We start from the raw sequence: 20,669 nt of genomic DNA on the forward strand, positions 1-20,669 counted from the left end.
CTCTCTCTCTCTCTCTCTCTCTCTTTTGCTCACTCACTCTTCCTCTGCACCTGCAGTCAGGTACAGTAATTTTCATTGCTTTGGTGCTATTTGGCTTTAGTCAGTTCACACAGTTCAGTCTATATGCAGCTTCAGAAAAGTGCTGGTTTCAAGCATAAACAGGGATTAAGAGATGAAAAATGCTGCACACAAGAAAACACAACACCCACATAGCCACCTACTCTCAAACGTGTGCGCACACACACACACTCACACACACACAAAATCAGATACACAGATACACAAATACAAGATGGAAAGTGGTTTGTTTCGGACTCTACCATGTGAGGGCGCTGTAGCGTGGGCCTGCTTGTTGCATGTTTCCAAATTATTACTGAAGTGCACTGTAGTTACCTTGATCCTTGATTCTTCTTCATGCATAGTACATAGGAGATTGATATCCAGACCTTGTTTCCATCACCCCTACTCATCTTTTTCTTTTTTTTAATTTCCTTTTTTTTTTTTTTACAACACACTACATGATGCATGGCATGTGGGTGTAAGATTGTGAAATCAGATTTTTTTTGTATGCAGCATATTTATAAACATGTAAACATTGTACAGCAGATGAATCATGGGATTTAAATTCCGCTTTCCGATCCACTGTTACTGCTGTTTTTTTTGTTTTTTTGATAAAATGAGATAAGTAGCCAGACTAATGATTTACTTTCTAGATGTTTTTCAAGTCCTTAAGCCTGACTGCTGTGTTACCTCCAAATACCAAACCTACTAAACATGTAATTTGTACTTTGACTAGATAATGTGTGCTCAGACTATCTACAAAGGATGACATATTATATAATCCACCTAATTCGCATTCATTGCATCTGCGACTGTGTTTCACATCTGCTTTCTTAATCTTCTTAATCACTGCTACTGAAAATCAAATTTGAACTCAAATTTAAGGAGCGTTTCACTCTGTGTACATGACTGGCATGGAAAGGCTGCATGAATGTACAGCAGGGGCTAGGAAAAAAAATCAGCCCCAGCCTCGCTTCTTCATACAATTCTGTGTATTTTTCATAATGTCCATTGGTGGTGCTGTTGCGCTAATGTCTCACCATACTGTACTCTAGGTAGTGGTTTACACAAAGTGTGGATTTGCACTCTATCAGTAAACTTGGAGAAGATGGCTATGAATGAACTCTTTTACTGCATTATTTTATCCCACCAATATTCTGATTATTAGCACCTCCTGTGTGAGGACATGGTAGTAGTTCCTAATCAACCATTCTGATGACTGGGAAGTTGAGAAGCTGTGTAAAATGGAGAAAAATATCCTCAGGCCCATTAGAAGATAGTGGCTCAGTGCCACTAACATACCCATCAATATTAACCTACCTGCTATTACAGGTGCTGAATAAACAAATAATAACTGGGGCTAGCTGTAGTCTCTGTTGGTTTGGTTTTTATCCTTGTCCTCAATAACATTAGTATTGTGTTATTAATTTGAGTTTTCTTTGAAATGTGACTCGAAATGAAATCTGATTTTCTGCTTGTTCGTATTTTTGGGCAGCGTCTCTGCTTTTGAAGCTGTAGTGTAAACATCCTTGATTGGTGCCAAATGTATTGTTCAAATTATACATTTACTCAACAAATTCATTTAATAAATAATTAAAAAATATACTGTATGTTTGCCACAACCTTTTTAAAGCTACTCCCCATCTTCCTACGCCTATGAATATCTTCTAAACGAGGGTTCTCAAACTCTTGTGCAGCCAAGGAACCCCTTAATGTCAAAAAAAAAAAAAAAAAAAAAAAAAAAAATTCACAGTCCCCCTCAGTACAGTTTTCATTTTATGTTAATATTATTAACTATTCAAATGTTGGACAAATTATTCAAATGTCCACTGAAAAAAAACATTAGGTCCAAGTTGACATTATTTAAAGTTGAAATAATTTATATTATTTATAGGCCTAGTTATTTTTAAGTTACGTGTTATAATAGTAAAGTTATAAGGTTAATTATACCCATTAATTAAACCATTCAATTTAAGTGACCAGTCAAATAAGCTAATATCTACAGTATATGAGCTCAGTGATAAATACAACTTGAATAATGGTGGGTTGGCACTTTAGCCAGATTTAAAATAAAAATAATAAATAAATAAGTAAATAAATAAACAAACACAGATCCCCTGGCGATGCTTCATGGACCTCACTTTGAGAACCACTGATCTAAATGAGATCTGTCAAAATACAGGTGGGAAAAAAGGTAAGGAATCATATCTTCACACGTTCCACTGTTATGGCTTTTATCATATCTTTAATAGAGAATGTGAGTATATGAGCATTGCGCTCACAGAAGCATACAGTACCTTATTCCATATCCCTCATCTTCTTATAATTGAATAAAGTAAGTTTTTGGCTACTTTACCCACCTCTGGCTACAGTCCACCTCTTTCCCTGTCTGACCTCTCCAAATGCTATGATCTGTTTGAGTCAACAGAATAAAAGAACAGAGGTCATATGTCAAACTTATTAATAACTCTAGTCTCCAGTTACACTCTGTAAATATGACACTGCCTGATCTAGCTCTCTGAGCTCTCTAGCTGTCTATATACATTTTTTGTGGCTCACGCTCACGTACACAAATACTCCATGTTTAAGCTTTGGATTAGTAAGTTTAATTGAAATTTAAAATATGCATATTTTTGGTGTATTACAATGGGAATAGAGCCAAATGAATTTGTGAGCCAAATGAATGTATGATCAGCACAAGCAGGAGAACCACAGACTTCCCTGTTTTCACTGTCCAAGCAAGCTCTTATTTTTAGTGAGGGTTGAAGCCCTCATCAAAACTTAATATGGAAATGGAATCTTATTGCCTTGCTCTCTGGCTCAACTGTACCTATCTCTCTTTGAGGGACCATATCAGTGTCCATCTCACTACCCCACTACCCCTCTGCTGATTGAAACAGGTGCTCAGATTTGGTCCCACCTTCTCTGACTTATCCCACCCCTTCCCTGTTTAAGTTATCCAATCACATCTTGGTCTGATTTTATGCTGCTACTACCTTCTTCCACTGCTTCTATCATGTTGCCTATGCAGGTCCAACTTCACTCCAACAAATTTACCCCATGCTACCCACCCCCTCACCCTCACCCCCTCCCAGAGTCATCAGCAAGATTTGTGTGTATGTGTGTGTTTAAAAGGACGTGTGAATTAGCAGTCCTGCTCTTTTCAGGGCGGCAGACACACGGACTGGACCTTGTTCCTAACTGTTTATGTGACCTGCCGTTAGGAACAAAGCAAAAATAAAGAAAAAAATAAGGAAACTATTTTGATTTTTAGTTCTGATTGAAGTGTCGGGAACATGAAGTGGGGCTTGTGGCTTGGAGTCGTTCTCCTCACCTGTGGAATTCTGTGTTGGGGAGTAAAGATCCTGGATATCCCTGAGTATGATGGCAAGGATCGAGTCCATATACTGACCAACAAAAACTACAAGGCTGTGATGAAGAAGTACGATGTCATGGTGATCTACTATCACAAAGCTGTTGGGGAAAACCACATGGCCAAGAAGCAGTTTGAAGTGGAAGAGCTCGCTTTGGAGGTGTGTTCAAAGGCTACATTATATTTGGTAGAAAGAAAGGAAAAAGAATCGACTAAAAGAATTAAGCAGATGGATATTTAGTCAAAAATAAATATCGAGGTTTCACTAGATTGGCCCTTAAAAGGCAAGAATGCATCATGTTTCAGCAAAGAGGAGATCAAGATGTTAGCAGTTCACGTTACAGTTGATGACCAATATGGTGGAATAGTGGAATCCATCCAGTGTTCCGTTTCACATTTCCATGCCATACCCCGACAAGGCTGAAATAAGATCCAAGTGGTTTTAAGAGGAACTTGTCTATGTATGTAGTGTCTTTACCAGATGGCTATCTGGTATAGTTTGTGATGGCTCTCATTGCTAGCCTGTCAGCAGAAAGTCCTGCCTAACCTTTAAGTTCAACCAGATAGTCTGTCGCTCAAATAAGCCTCTTAACTTGCAAGATATGTGTTTAGTGATGACAGAGAAATGAAGTCCGATATTCCAGTGAATGTTTTAATGAATATTAAAGGATGAATTGGAGCCTGTCCATTCCAGTCAGTGAAAGAATGTAATTTGCTGGTTTGTCCTCAAGTTGCTCTATTCTAACCAAACCAGCAAGTTTATGGTATACCAGCAAGTTCATGGTATAAGCTTGATTTGCTGGGTTTTGATTGTTTTGAGACCAAGTAGTTGAATGTCATACGAACTAGACCTACATATGAATGGTGAATCTAGGTAAGGTCACCTAAAGTGAATGTTTTTTTTCCCAGGCAATATGACAGTTGAGTGAAAAGTTGGACAGAAGTAGTGTCCTCTTACAGGCTAGGCTAGCTGTGGTAACCTCAGCAAATTGCTCTGGACAACAGTACAGAGACCAAACTTGGAGGATAAGAGTTGCAACTCACCCAGTCTTATTCCAACCCTTTCTCTCTCAAACATCCTGCACTTACTGCAGGAATCGATGCCATAAATCACCAGCATTTATGTCTGCCTTTTTGAATCAAATCAATTTTGTTGTTTTTAGATCTTATTGATTTAACTCACTTCCAATTTGAGCTCTGGGCTCATAGCAACAGCACTCCTGCTGTCTATAAACTGATGGCTTTGCAAAAAGCTACCATTTCCATCTTTCACATCAACTGAAACAGATATGCACAGAAGCTAAGTAGCCTTGAGTTGGCAAAAACACATTCTAAATTCTCTTTGGTAGAATGGATCTTCACAAAGGTTTGAGAAAATGATTGTACTATATTCTATATATCAAGGGTCATCAACTGAATGCAAACCCAGCAAAATATTTCAGCTGACCAAGACCAAGTATTTTGAAAAAAAAAATACTGTAGCAGAGTCGATAAACTTATGAAAGCCTGGCTGAAGTTCAGTGACTTCAGTTTTCCAAACATTAACCAGCTCAGTGTCTGGAACAGAACTCTCTTGACGCTTATCCAAAAACAAGCATGTAAAATATTTAGCTGAAGGGTGTTCATCAGACCAGAGACTCAGAAAGGATAGAGTGCTCAGACTTTCACTGAGTTTTCATTTGATTTATCTTCTCTGGCCAGCAAACTGACAACATGTTGAAAAAAATGAACTTCAGAAATATAATGTTTGAAGATAATTAATAAATGGACAAAAGAGTTTGCAATCTCAATGCATCGATTTCAAATTAGATGTCTTATCTGTTCAGAGTCCATGGCCCTAGTCAGTGGTGGTAATGTGAAGCAGATATATGACCACTTCAAACTTATTTTTAGCCTTAAGCTAATTGTTAATGATTGAGCATTAAAAAGTAATTGTTGGCACCATTCCTGGCCTTTGTAAGCAAGAATGTTTACACTTATTGTAGCTGGACCTTTACAAATTTTAGCTCAATACCCCTCATACATACTATATACTACATAACTACGTATATACAACAGTGCAATTCATTTTTTTTGCAAGCGGTTTGCCAATTTAATCCCAAATTGTCAGAAAGAACATAACACAAAGATCATTGTTAGCATGGTTAGATTGTTAGATGGTTAGCAAGGATTGGTTTGAGGTGATCTTAGAACTCCAATACTGGCATTAGATTATTGATACAACAGCTAATCTAATGGATTATCTGACATCTAGTAGCCACTCTGACAGAACTGGAATTTGTGAACATTGGGCTTTGGAGTTATCTATGTATCTATATGTGTATTGCAACAAGCATATCAGCTAAAATCTTGCCTTGGTGTATTGATCAAAGTTGTTTTTGGGTTGTATAACCCAAGCTTTAACTGTAATTCCATTCAGCACTGAAACTGAATGGCTGAAACACTGTTGAGCAAAAACTGTCAATGTAGTTGCACTACAAAGTGCTCAACAGATGCCTCATGTCGTACAGTCATCACAAATCACTTTAATCATTCGTCTCCTGCCTAGTGGCAAGGGCATTATCTCCTGAATACCGAGCGAAATGGTGATACGTGCTGACGTCTTCAGAATACCTACACCTCAGCTGAAAGTCAAACATGTGAGAAACTTAGAGCATGCTATGTGGAGTTGCTAATGATAGCAATGTTAGACCAAGGTTACAGAACCTCCCTGTTAAGTGTCAGCATCTTGAAGCGCATTTCCACACAACTCAATGTTAGTTCAGTACTGTAGAACCCTAAGAGCCTGACATTGTAACATATCAATGTTTATTTTTTTTATATTTTCTGTTTTTTTGTTGTGAGATGCCTCAGCTACATCTTTATTTATAACCAAATCTGCTTATAGAAGCCTTTCTGCCAAATTTTAAAAAATTATAAGTTTACAATGCAAAATCAGTTCTCACTCTGATTATCAGTATCATCCACCTCAGTTCATTCTCATCACCTGAGATAAAAGTCAGTTCCATTCTGAATTTGACTGAATTTATTTTTATTAATGTCTTTTTATTAGATCATTTAAACATTTTAAAACTGTCATCTGTACAGAGTGTATAAGCACTCTTCTCATTTTGACAGCCGATATCTGATAACAGGCTGAATTTGTTAGGCTTATGTCCCTTTCACTATGGCATGCAACCTTCCAAAAACTTAATTAAAGCATGATATTCATTGCATGAGAAAGGCACAATTGACTAGAAGGTTTTAGACATCTTTAGACAAACTGACTGAATTTTTCTGCTGCATTTGTTAAACTGCTTTATTACCAAACATAATCTTTTCAGGAAGATATCAAGGCAAGGTTAGAAAGTAGCCTATGTAAAAAATCCTTTTGGGAAAATATATTTGTGTTATTCTTAAAGTAGAGATGTCAGTGTATATTATTGGCAGAAAAACCTCAATATTAATTAATCTGATGGGTTTTCCCAGACCTCCAAACAAACAGAACCCCATAGTTATCATTACACATTACATCATTACTTTTATCATAACTATTTGACACCTTAAGATAATTTGTTGTTCAAATTGAAAAATAAAATGTCCTGTAATTAACCTAGCATTACCTAAATAGTTCTATAAGTGTGGAAATCAGTTTCTCTGATTAGACTTTATTCATTTGAACTCTTACCAGACTTTCTACTCAGCCAACAAGAAGCTTTACTAGTTTCATGTTATATTACCAGAATTAAACTACAGCCCAAAGTAAAACAGCAACATTCAAACCAACCTCCACAAGCCATCATCAGTGTGTTTGCTGCCTCTCATTGCTGGAGTTACAGCCAGTCTCAGGTTTTATTGTCTAATCTATTTGATTTGCCTTCTCATTACTTGTGTAAAGAAGTCCCATAAAGGAAGTCCCTTAAGCTATTGCAGACCTGTCATGGTAACCACAACATGATTATATGGTAGCTCTATGCTAATGTTCTCTCTCTACAAGGCACCAGAGACTTCATTTTCTGGCAGACTTTTATTAGATGCCATGAGGCAGCAGAACACAGAGATCAAACAATTAGAAAAAAAGGATGTTTATTTAACCACTTATTAAAAATGGCTTGAATAACGTGTATCTAAGCTAATCTTAAAATTGGCAATACTATAAAAACATCAGAAAAGATAATCATAATCTGTGGAATGTTACAAATGAAAATATATGCAATGTCCCTTCCAAAGGATCCAAGAATCCTTTTCAAAGTCCAATGCAGGGATCAGAACACATACAAATAGCAACAAACTATGATAATCCATATTCATAACATGGTAAAAACAGTTAGATTCAAAACCAGGAAGTACTACTACACTCTGTGTGTGTGTGTGTGTGTGTGTGTGTGTGTGTGTGTGTGTGTGTGTGTGTGTGTGTGTGTATGTATGTGTATGTACTTTTTAGGAGCACCTGTATGCTTACACGTTCATGCAGTTTTCTAATCAGCCAATCACGGCAGCAGCACAATGCAAAGAATCCTGCAGATACAGGTCAAGAGCTTCAGTTAATGTTCACATCAAACATCAGAATGAAGAAAAAGTGTGATCTCTGTGGCTTTGATCGTGGCATGGATGTTGGTGCCAGCTGGGCTGGTTTGAGTATTTCAAAAACTGCTGTTCTCCTGGGAATTTCACATGCAACAGTCTCTAGAGTTTACATAGAATGGTGCAAAAATGGGAGGGCAGTGATAGCTCAGTTGGACTAAAATGTTAGATTAAAATGTTGGACTACTGTGCAGAAGGTTGTGAGTTCAAATCTCAGCACCACCAAAATATGCCTGCCCAAAAGTGGAGGGCAAAGGTAGCTCAGCCAGTAAAATATTGGCCTAATGGTCAGAAGGTTGTGTATTCAAATCCCAGTGCTGCCCCTGCTGGGCCATTGAGCAATGCCCTTAATCCTCAACTGCTGTCTATATAACTATAGCTGTATATGCAAGATGAGGTAGATTATGATAAGATATAATAGCATGAAATAAAATGTTGTTGTGTAGACTTGGACTAAGAAAAGTGCAGAAGTCTGTGCTGGTAAGAAGCTAACAAGATGATGAGAGTTGTGCAGTCTGATAGCTGCTGGGAGGAAGCACCTGTGAAAGTGTTCACTTCTGCACTAACGCAAAAGGAACCTGCTGGTTAGAGCAATAATTTCAGCACGGAGTGGTTGGGTGAGTTCATTTCTGATGACTGAGAGTTTGGTCAGCATTCTCATCTCAACCACCATCTACACTGTGAGTCCAGACTGAGCCCCCCTTCCAGATAACTCTGTTCGTGTCTTTACCATTTAAGCTGATACCCCAGCACACAGCTACATATAAGATGATACTTGGCACCACAGACTCATAAAAGCATGTAGTAGATTGCCACGTACACCAAAGGACCACAGACTCCTCAGAGACTAGAGTTGGCTCTGCCCCTTTCTGAAAAGACTGACTGTCTTTCCCCCAACTATCCCAGCATTCCAGCCAGGTGTGTACCCAGGTATTTGTAGGTCTGTAGCATTTCAATATCCTCACCCTGTATGGCGACTGGTGCTGGAGATAATTTCATCCTGCAGAAGTCCACCACAATATTTTTTTGTTTTTGTTTTTCTTGCTTTCAGCTAAAAATGAACCACTCCTGACACCATTCCACACAGCTGTTGATCACACTCCTGTATTCCTCCTCTCTCCCCTCTTTAATATGTCCCACCACAGCCATGTCATATGAGGACCTTTGTAGATGGCATGTCTAAGAGTTGTACCTGAAATCTGTGGTGAAAAAGTGAAGATGAATGGAGCCAGAACAAGTGGAGCACCTGTGCTGCAAATAATCTGTTCTGAGAAACAGTTCTGTAGCCATACATGTTGAGGTGTGCAAGTTGGGAAGTCCATGATCCATTGTACCTGAGCAATGTCCACCTGTGCAGCACTCAGCTTGTCCCTCAGAAGTGTGGGGTGAATGGTGTTAAACAAACTTGAAAAGTCAAAGAACATGATTCTCACAGTACTTTCGGTGTTCTCCAAGTGGGAGAAAGCTCTGTGTAGCAGGAAAATTCCAGCATCCTCCACCCCCACATGTGGCCAATTGTAGGGAGTCCATTGTTGTGATCCTTTGGATTCTTTTTCTTAGACACAGGTACCACGCAGGATGTTACACAGCCTCAAGACCCTTTCTGGTCTTAGACTCAGGTTGTACATGTTCTGTAGCGCTCTGCATAACTGGTCTGGGCAGGTCTTCAGCACATTAGAGCTGACACCATCAGGCCCTGCTACCTTCTCTGTGTGTCTCCTCGGCTGTCTCCTCATCTGGACACTTGTGATGACCATACTGGGGGAAGGAGCAGAGGGGGGAGCAGTGGAGGGTTCTCATCGCTGTGTGCTGGTGGTGATGTTGATGGACCAGTGGAGTAGTACTGAGGGACTGCCCTGGGGGTGGGTGGATAGGTGGCAGCTGTAGGCCAGTTGAGGGGGTGTGTAGCAGAGGTTCCCTGGAAGATAATGGGTGAAAGGGGGGCCATATTTGCCTTCCCAAATTCTACTCTGTTTGTTGGTCACATTGCAATTTGTAACCTGAGATTTTCCTCATCCACTTCCAAACCTCTTTGACCATGCCCCTTTTCAGATTGCCCTCCAATTTCCTTCTATAGGCCTTTTTAATTTCTCTGATTTTAACCTTCAGCTCCCATTGCACACACTTCACTTCCCCTTTGTCACCTACCTTAAGGTTGATTATTCTGGTAGCAGTATACAGTCTTAGATGGTACTGCAGTATCCATCAGAAGTCCACTGCAGTATACCAACAGAAGTTGATATAATCTGTGATACAGTTGTTGTGTTGTCCTCAACATGGTACTCACAGAGTACACTCCATTCAAAAACAGTCCCTTAGTACATTGTTTATTTCTGCAGACCACTTCCTGACTGTTTTAGTGTGCCCGTTGGCTGTCTCTGTACTTAAGGTTTGTACAGAAAGGAGATATTTGATGAGAAAGAATAACAAATTCCCAGATTTATATGAAAACTACAAACATACTGTACAATGAGTGAAGTTTCTAATTGGCTGAGCAGGAGGACAAGCAAGTGATTGGCACAGTGTAAAAGCTAGAAAGGGTTTGGGTGCATACTGTATATAGCTACAACCTTGTGGAGAAAAAAAAGTCAGCTGCTAGAATCATACAATTTATTTATGCCACAAGGCATGTTAACAGCTAATTTTAGCTTCCAGAGAATTATGTGGTACCATAAAAAGATTCAGAGCCAACCCCTGTATCTATCAGTTAATGTTGTTCCTCAGAGGAAAGTAATGTTAATCATTGATAATAAATAATTCAGCATGAATAGAAGGTGCAATTATGGAACCTCCTTGAGAAATAGATCATGCAGATGTATTATGTAGACTCATATAATTTAATACATAAGTACAGTGGTGTCAGACCCCCAGAGAGGCACATAGCATTGCACAGAATTTATCTACCCTATTTAGCACACCTGATTTACTCATTAGCTAATTACCAAGGCTTTAAAAAGAGGGAACACACAAATCTCAGGGTTATGGCTAAACTCCAGGACCTGAGTTTGATACTCCTGCTGCTGCATTAAAACATTAAACCTAGTGACCCTGTGGAAAGTCACCTAACACATCTAGAGAACATTTGACAAGGAAGACTGGCTAACAATTGTCCAAGCCTATGCTTTAAAATCATAAACATTCATAGGATTTAGTGTGGTGATGAATGTGCTTTTCCTCCCATAATTCTGCAGTGCTTGTTGAGGAGAAATTGTGACTTGTTGTGGATGTCAGCAGGTTTCAAGAGCTGCCAAAATACTTCTACATGCCAGAATAGCTCCTGCTGGACATAGCCTGGTGACTGTCTGTTAGCCACTAATTTTAGCCTCTATTACCACCTTTCCAAAACCCCTGACATTCCTCCACTGTGTACCTTCTACTGTGGACAATTATGTCTTTAGCAAAGCCCATAGTCTTTTTAATCCTATGCCAGCACATGTTATATACCAGTATTGGGACTAAGCTGGCTGTTTCTGTTAGCCTGGGTCTTGCTATGATTTCACAGCCAAGGAAAATTTCTTGTAAGTGAAATATTCATTGTCTGAGTAAAGAATCAGCACAACATGCTGTTATGTTAAAGGAAAATAATCAAAGATAGGGTGAGGGTGTGATATGGGAGTGGAGAGGGGTCACAGTGTGAAGTGGAGTTACTGTTACCACCACAAAGCTGATTATTTTCCAGTAAAAGCATGTCACGAAGTGTTTTATTCATCTTATGACACAGCAGTTTGCCACAGATTACACTGTATAAATCTAGTAATGAATAACACATCAGAATTTGTAGCCATTTAATTTAACATTTAATGTTGTAGAATATCTGTGAGACAAGTTAGTTCCTGTTATCACTTATGCTATAGCAGCTACAGTCATTCCTTCAGGTTTTTTTTTCTTACTAATGAAGTTAAATGACAGAAAAATGGAAAAGTTATAGAACATTTATTTACATCTTCTGTCCAATTAGACTCCAGAATTCACCAGGGCTGTGATATAATAAAAAAAAATGAATAAATTCTGATTTTGAGGACTCAATTTTTTAGTAGCTCTTTCTCTTTTACAAGATGGGGAGATTGTTTGATAAATGAAAATAGGCTGTACATTTATAAGCTTTAGAGAAACAATTATGCCAGTTTTTGTTGTCTGTCAGATATTTCCTGATTACCATGAAAATTGATTTACCAGTGAAGTGTGTGTGTGTGTGGTATTTATCATTGCGCTAGAATTTTCCCCACTAGAAAACCCCTTGGGATTTGTTTAACATAGAGATTCCATTATGTAATCAGAAACAGTACAGAAAAAAAAATACTAGCAAATTCTTCAAACTGCTTGTAATTTATAGTTCACATGGGGTTGAAACCATAATCTGACATGATCAAATGCGATGGTCACCTTGAAACAACAAAGAAGTGTGTGTGTGTGTGTGTGTGTGTGTGTGTGTGTGCTGTTTATTACATAAGCAACCACTTCATTTTATAATATGAACCCTCCACTGCTCTATGAGAAGAGTGAGTGGAAAACAAAATCACAGATGACATGATGGAATGGAATACACCTTTACCATCAAAAAAACTGAGTCAACTCAAAATGGCAAGGTGTGCGATGATTAATACCTAGCCTGCTGCTAGTAATATGGATGTACATATTAATATCTCTTAGCCATGTTAAAAAATTTCATGGAAATGTGAGAGGAGCAAATGTATCATGAAGTAGCTATCATTTTGGGTTTCCTGCTGAAGGTCAATTTCAAACAATGGAACAATCAGTAGCAAAGAAGCTATAATGACAAAGTAAGAGCATATAGTTTCTTTAAACCTATGTGTCATGTTTAAAAAAATAATGTAGCAAAATTCTAGCCATCTGTGTTTGTGCTGTAGTTTTTTATTATTATTATTATTATTATTATTATTATTATTATTATTGTTATTATGGGACCGATTTCACATAGCCATTCAATGCTCTAAAAGACTCTTGACTCCCACCTTGTTCCTCATTCAGCCAGTGCTCACTTGGTCCCAGCTGTGATGAGAGCCTGAGCCTTGATCTCGGATGGGAATGCACACACTCTGCATCAGATACACACCTGAGCTCAGCATTTGAGTGCAGTGTGCATGATCATGCATTAGGTCTACAGTTAGGCCAACATCCTATTTCTTTCCCCTCACTAATTACAAACATAATATTTGTTAACCTTTTCTGAGAACACCTGAGATTTATTAGAAATAGATATTAGTTTGGGACAAAGTGCAAATCTAAGCATGCCTGGTTAAAGGTATGCAGATCTAATGCACATTTCCTCATGGTTTTTTTTTTTTTTCAGTTATAAAAATATCTACGCTATGTTTGGCCATTTGTGTAAATTTGCTTTTCCCAACAAACTCATTCATTAATTATTTCATTGTTTAATTGTAAGAAGAAAATGTAATCACTCATAAAAAAGTCACAGATTCACCTACCTGTTACTAAAGGAGATGAAATAATTCTTTGTCTCATATTTCATAAAATAAAATAGATATGTGTTTCCTGAAATTAAGCTGACAGGGAACCAAACAGCAGACAACAATGTTCTTTAATCAGCTAGACTGCTGTGGCTCAGTACATTATTTTGTCCTGTTCACATCAAATGTGCGTCATCAATGACCATATATATGAGTGCACAGCCCAAAGTCATTATCCAGGCTTCTCCACTCCCCTGGTCTCTCCCACCATCTATGACACACCATCTATGATAGCAGCAGTGGACTCAAGTATGCTTTCAAGGACATGATGTCCTACTGTCAAAAGCCTGAGTGTCCATAGTGCTGCATGATAACTGCAGTCATATATAGGCCTTGTATCTTAAAATCTAAAAATCATAATATTATTACAGCCTAACTTTGTAATATTACTACTATGTGTCCAAATCATAAACTGTAAGTCCATGCCATACACTACTGGGTAGAAATTTTATATAGTGTTAATTAGCATTATAATCATATACCTTGTGATTACCCTTACTGTTATGAAACCAGTGTGATTAACCATTAAGTGAATTTTTTCTTGTGGCGTAAATATGTAAATATACACAATCATGTTTTTGTATTTAAGGAACAGGGGTTATTGCTGCTAAAATGGAATTACGCAGTGCTAATGTAAAGGAAATTGTTGCTGATAATGATGGTGTTTCAGATGTATGAAGCTGTAAAGTATGCAGCTCTCTTTATTTCTGCTCATAGCCAGATATAAAAGCAAGCTTATTCAGTATCACTGGAAGCATCAGTGCAGCCAGACTGACTCACATTTCCCTGTTAGAAGAAAATTAAATTTCGAAGATGTTTTATTAACTAATTTGTTTTTAGTTTTATAGAAACACTCAGTTACTTCTGGGATGCATCAAGCAACATGACTTTAATTTTAAATACATAATTTGGAATACAGATGAATGGTCAAGTGGATAAAGCACCTTTTATATTTTTGGTTGTTGTAGTATACCCTTTGCAAAAGATAATGAGCAAAATACATCAGGTTAAATTTTAATACAATATTATTATGCCATAACCCATAAATTCACCTAAATACCTTGGTGAGGGCAGGAATAGAGTTGTTGGGTCCCAGCATAGCTTATGCTGTCCTGAAGAGGCAGTAGAAATTGGATACAATTGTGAGCACTTTAATGACAGAAAGTCAAAAGTATATTGGAGGTGAGTGTGAGCTCTCTCTCATACTGCTTGTTGGAACCACTCATCCACAGCAGGAGCCTCTGATTGGGTCAGATTCCATGGTAACAATGATGGTTGGTAACCTAGAACACACTGAAATAGCATTAGACCAGTAGATGAGTGACACAGAGAATTCTGGGCATATTCATCCCATGAAAAGAACCCATTTGGTGGCTTGGTAGCTATGGCAGTGACTCCTCAAAAATATCCCCAGCTACTGATGACAATCAGTAACAATGTCTTCTAGTAAACTTGTTGGAAAACATGCTCAAATGGCAATTTTGTATTGGGCAACGCTTACACTGATATACAATTTTATGCAAATGTTTAGGCACCCCTGGCCAATTACATAATTTATTGGGTTTTGAAGTAAAAAGAAGTAAACACAACTGCTGCATACACTCCTAGGCAAAAAAATGGGCCAAGCCCAAAATGGCAAAACTTTTGCAAAGGTAAAATCATGATAATGATTAAAATGTTTGATGTAAAATTCAAACTAACACATGTCTGGGTGTACAAAATTTTCCAAAAATATCTTCTGGAATGTTTTTTTTTCCTTAAAAGATTATTTGTCATTATTTGTCATTAGTCATTATTTGGTTATCTGCCACACCTGATGCAGCCCATCAAGGGCCTGATAACAAGCTCATAAATGGAACCAGGATTGATAGAGCAGGGAGAGATCTGCTGTATTGGTTTAATTCTTGCTAATTTCCTGACCAGTGATTTGTTGTTAATACCATTAAAATCTTAATATTTTGCTATTTTGGGCTTGGCTCATTTTTGTTTTGCCCAGGAGTGTATATTAATGCAATTTATATTTGCAGTTTATATTTAATGAACATAAAAAATAATAATAAAAGTGAATGTCTGATATAATAGTAATTATGACATGTGCAAAGGTTTAAAAACCCTTCCAGTCCATCCTGAAGTGTCAGAACTTAATGACTCACTTAATAAGCAGGGATTATTTAAACTCTTTAAACCTTGTGCTAACAACCAACAACCATGGGTTTCTCTGAGCTGCTGTCTAAGAATCTAAAAATTAAGCCACATTGATGTCTACAAAGCAGAGGATGGCGATTAAGATATCAATGTGCTTCTTGCTCACAATTTCCACTGTCCAAAATGTCATTAATAATGGCAAAAAAGGAAGCAACATTTGATGAAGTAACTGTGGATGTCAAGGCAAGAGCTGGAAGGCCAAGAAAAACTCTCAGATAGAACTGCAAAATGCTGGCCAGAAAGGCAAGCAAAATCCCCAAATGACACTAGGGACCTGCAGGAAGTTTAGCTGATACATGAGTGTATCAACAGTGCACCATTCTACTGTGCGGTGTTGCTTGCACAAACATGATCTGCATGGAAGAGTCATCAGATGGAACAAAAGAGAATGTCTGATGTATGCAAAACAATATCTGCACAAGCCAGAAAGCATTTTCGAAACAAGTACTGTGGACTAATGAAGTAAAAATTGAACTTTTTGGCCAAAATAAGCAAAAGTATGTTTGTGGAAAAAGGAAGCAACATTTGATGAAAATAAAACTTTGTCAACTGTTATGGGTGGAAGTATTATGCTTTGGGCTTGTGTGGCAGCCAGTCATGCAGGAAACATTGCATGGATAGGCGGAAGAACTATTAGCAAATTCTGGAGCAAATGCAACACAGTCAGTCAAGAAACTGAAGCTGAAAAGAGATTCTACAATGACAATGATTCAAATGTCTGGAGAATATCTCAGAAATAAAAGCATCCAGCAAGGAATAGTGGGTGAAAATTCATTAAACAAGAATAGATAGATTCCTTACTGGTTCTCAACCAATCCTTTCAGCACCTTACAAACATGCTGAATATGTTCTGACAAGGTAGCAGGAAATCTATCTAGTATATCTATGTACACTATTACCTGTTTGTTACAAGTCACAGAAAACATGATTTATGCCTGGGACATGGAGGAGCATTAACCAAACCCTATGACATCAAGTATTCATAGTGTTCCATGGAGTTGGAAAAGCACATCTCCTATTCATCAACCTCCCCAAGCACTTCACAGATCGAGGTTCAGAGATGTTTGATGGCCAAGGGGACTAAAGGAATGGTATATCTTTACATTCCTGGGCAAAAAATGGGCCAAGCCTAAAATGGCAAAATATTAAGCTTTAATGGTATTAGCAACAAATCATTGGTCAGGAAATTAGCAAGAATTAAACAAATACTGTAGATCTTTCTCTGCTCTATCAATCCTGGTTGCATTTATGAGCTTGTTATGAGGCCCTTGATGCCCTGCATTAGGTGTGGCAGATAATGATTAATCTTTTAAGGGAAAAAAAAAAAAACATTCCAGAAGATATTTTTGGAAAATTTTGTACACCCATACATGTTAGTTTGAATTTTAAACTTTTAATTTTACCTTTACATACAAGAAGACTATATAAGTGAATTTCCCTGTTTCTAGCTTTTCCCCAAACAGTTCACTGCAGCAAAAGTAAACAATTAATTAATTTAATTCTTGCAATTTTTCTGACCAATCATTTGTTGTTAAGACCATTAAAAGCTTAATAGTTTGCTATTTTGGGCTTGGCCTAATTTTTGTTTTTTGCTCAGGAGTGTATTTGACTGTGGACAAATGCCACCCTGCTTCATCATCATGAAGAAAATCCCTGCTGATGCTGGAGATGTAGGTGAATGGATGAAACCTTGTTGCAAGTCATCCATCTCTTTGATTTCTGGGTGGAGTAGTACCCTCTAAAAATGCAAATGCGCAATTCCCAGACTGATGTGGCAGGACTTCAGTGGCTCAGTTTTCCTGAATACTTCACTGAGTTGTGTAATACAACAATTTCATGGGAGGAATCTGGACTTTCAATAGAATGGAGGAACATGGAATGCTGATTGGTATGCGTAGGCATCTTCCTCTGCAGGACTTGGCCCAAGAAACAATGGCTTTGTGCTCCCAATCTATAGTGGGATTGTGCTATTGCAACTAGGGTAAACCAAGGATGATTTGATATGTTGGGGAATGAATGAGGATGAATGGTGGGTGGCACTTTTCACTGTCTGTGGAATTGGTTATGGAGTCCTCTCCAATGTATAAACATCTGTGGAGAAGTGCAATGGATGGATGGATGTTTGCAGCACGTTCGCTAGCTCTGGAGCTATGAAACTCTGCACTGTATCTGAGTATAGAATGGAGAGAAATCAAAATGACCATTGTGATGATCAATGAATTTATCACCTAGAGAGTGAAAATGGAGAAGAGCTTACTCCAGTGTGTTTATTATTGAAATCCTAGAAAGAGGACCGTTTACGTCATTCTCTAGGAAATGACCAGCCAATAAGTGCAAATACTCAGTCTTTTCCTTGTTTATCATTTCTTAGGGTGCGACTGTGATGAGCCCAACTGCATTGGTTATTCTCTGTATCTGATGCATCTACTAACTAAGCAGGTTATCTGATTTGATGGAGACCTAACAGTTTTCTTTGAACATCAACCTGAAGGTTCTTAAAGGGCACAGACAGTGGGCTTATTCCATTCACTTCAGGTTGCAATGGTGCAGAAACTTAAGATCTAATCAGTAGCTTGATTTGTGCCTTGGCAAAGTGCACTATCTTATCACCTCCATCCTCTGTGTTGTTGAAATAATGAGTTGTTAAAGATGCTTCAATATCTCCTCCATAATGGAGTATCTCCTCTGAGATGGACAAGTTCTTGCTGATGATCCCTGAGCAGTTGCTCTTTGACTGCTTTGCAAAGCTCAGATTCATGATGACTATCCAGTTCTCGGTGACTGGCTGTTTCCATCTCAATAGAAAGGCTCTTTGTCACAAGGAGGTGGATACAGTTGGACATACATGTGAGAACTGTAATAATAGATCACAATTGCAGGCAAAAATGAATTGTAAAAAACAGGCATATGCTATTGATGGTTCAGATCTTCAATAGTACTGTAATGACTCAGAGTGATTATTAGTTAATGCTTTTAAAATGTTCTCTCAGCTTTCAGTTGAACAGTTTCATTGTTAAACAACAGTTTAAAATGCAAGAGCTGAACATTTGACATGCTTGATAGGTGGATGAAAATACTAATTTAATGGTGCAGAGGTTTTATATTTAATTTGTAAGGAAATGTTATTAACAGTAGTAGTTCCTGAACTTTCACATCATCGTTTGCAGACCTCGAGCAAAATTCTCAGGTCAGATTCTGTAAAGTGAAGGCAAGAATTTCCCATGTCCTTGATCGCTGCAATATCATTTTGAGAGACAGGAATGGTAAAACATCAGGAATAAATCAATGTATAGCAGTGCTACCATCATAAAACATGGTCCTTTGAGTCAGATAGAGAGGCAGCAGCAAGCTGGAGCTGAGATGATGCCAGAGACGGATGAGTCATGTGCGTAACTGGATGGTGGTGGGGTTAAGAAAACATGATGAAAATGTGTACCGTAAGGGAAGCTTGATAAATGTCTGGAATCAAAACAAGAAAATATTTACATTTATATATTTATTCATTGACAGACACTTACAAGCAAGGCAGGAAACAATCCAAGCACTTGGCTGTTAAAGTCAATGCAGAGTGTCATGTTAGCTACACTACCCATCATCCCCATATGCACATCATATGACCCCACTGATCATATACACCTGTTTCTGATTGCACCTAATGAGCACTGTATTTAATCCTGGTTTTTGTATTTTCCTTTGTCTAGTGTTTGTCCTATGTTACCTGCTGTGTGTTGCTTGCCTCGTTTGCATAGTTTGTTTTGTATCCATAGCTCGTGTTTAGCCTCCTAGTTTCTGTATTGTTTTTGTTTGTTTGCGTTTCATTTTTAAATAAACCCCTTGCACTTGCATCCGACTATGAATTCGCTGACTCCTGGAATGACTCCCCAACGACAATGGCTCCTCCCTACCCTGTGGAGGACACTGCAGAGGTTGTCTCCTCACCTCCCTACCCCGCAGAGGTCATTGCTCTTCTTTGCAGCTCTGCAGAAGATGTCTCTCTGTCCCTCTGCTCTGCAGAGGACGTAACCAGGCTTCTTGGTTCTGCTAAGGACATCACTCCACTCTATGGCTATGCTGAGGATGTCTGTATGCTGCCTGGCTCTGCTGAGGACATCACTCCAGTTCCTGGCTCTGCCGAGGTCATCACTCCACTTCCCAGCTCTGCTGAGGACGTCACTCCGCCTCCCTACTCCATTGAGGACAGCACTCCAGTTCTCTGCTCCACTGAGGACATCTCTCCTGCCCCTCACTTTACACTGTACGTTGCTCCCCCCCTCAATTCACGGAGACCATTGCTCCCCCATCTGGCTTCAGTGAGGGCATCGATCCCCCCTTTGGCTTCATGGAGGGTGTTTACAGTGGACGTCGCTCCACCTTCTGGCACCACTGTGGCCGTTGCACCAGCCCTTAGCTCCGCTGAAGACTTAGTAAAGCCTCAATACTTAGTGGCGGACACCGCTCTTCTGGTATGCTCTGCCTGGGGTATCACTCATTTTGGACTTCCTTGGCCAGTGAGCCTCCATCAGTGGATGGACGCTTTGCCTGATGGCCCAGAACCCCCCGTGACTATAGGTTGCACTTCAGGAGCCATGCTTTAGTGGGAGGGTTCCATCATGTTAGAAAGCTTCCACCAGTGGACCAGAAACATGCACACATGAGTTGTAGGAAGAATAGGGAGAGCCATGACTAAACATGAGGTGCTAGTACTCACAGTCCTACAAATAATAATAATTAAAAAAAAAAAAAAAAGTGTAACTCAAAGCAGTGTTGAGGATGGTGGATCTTGTTTGTTCATGTGTGAATCATACATCTACCTAACACTAACAGTGGGTTTCCAAGCTGAATATGGAGAATGGGCTGCATAACCAGATACTAAACCTCCCCCTTTCACTTTAATACGCATATAAGTTGTGATATCTAGACATATAAGCACTAACCTAAATGTATACACACATGCAAACAGGTGCACTGTTATGTAGTTA

At 38.6% G+C, this 20,669-nt stretch overlaps 1 protein-coding gene across 2 annotated transcripts in view; it reads left to right on the forward strand.

The window, feature by feature from the left end:
* Window positions 1-3,201: 3,201 nt before the first annotated feature.
* casq1b (calsequestrin 1b) overlaps window positions 3,202-20,669 on the forward strand; it is a 32,565-nt gene continuing 15,097 nt past the window's right edge. Inside the window, exon 1 of one of the 2 annotated variants that reach the window (XM_053230881.1) lies at window positions 3,202-3,593. In XM_053230881.1, the coding sequence (XP_053086856.1) occupies window positions 3,357-3,593 (237 nt within the window). In that variant the 5' untranslated portion in view covers window positions 3,202-3,356. The remainder of the gene's footprint in view (window positions 3,594-20,669) is intronic. The other variant, XM_026943225.3, reaches the window with a different exon arrangement.

Source organism: Pangasianodon hypophthalmus, chromosome 28, assembly GCF_027358585.1.
Source record: "Pangasianodon hypophthalmus isolate fPanHyp1 chromosome 28, fPanHyp1.pri, whole genome shotgun sequence".
In the NCBI taxonomy this organism is placed as follows: Eukaryota; Metazoa; Chordata; class Actinopteri; order Siluriformes; family Pangasiidae; genus Pangasianodon; species Pangasianodon hypophthalmus.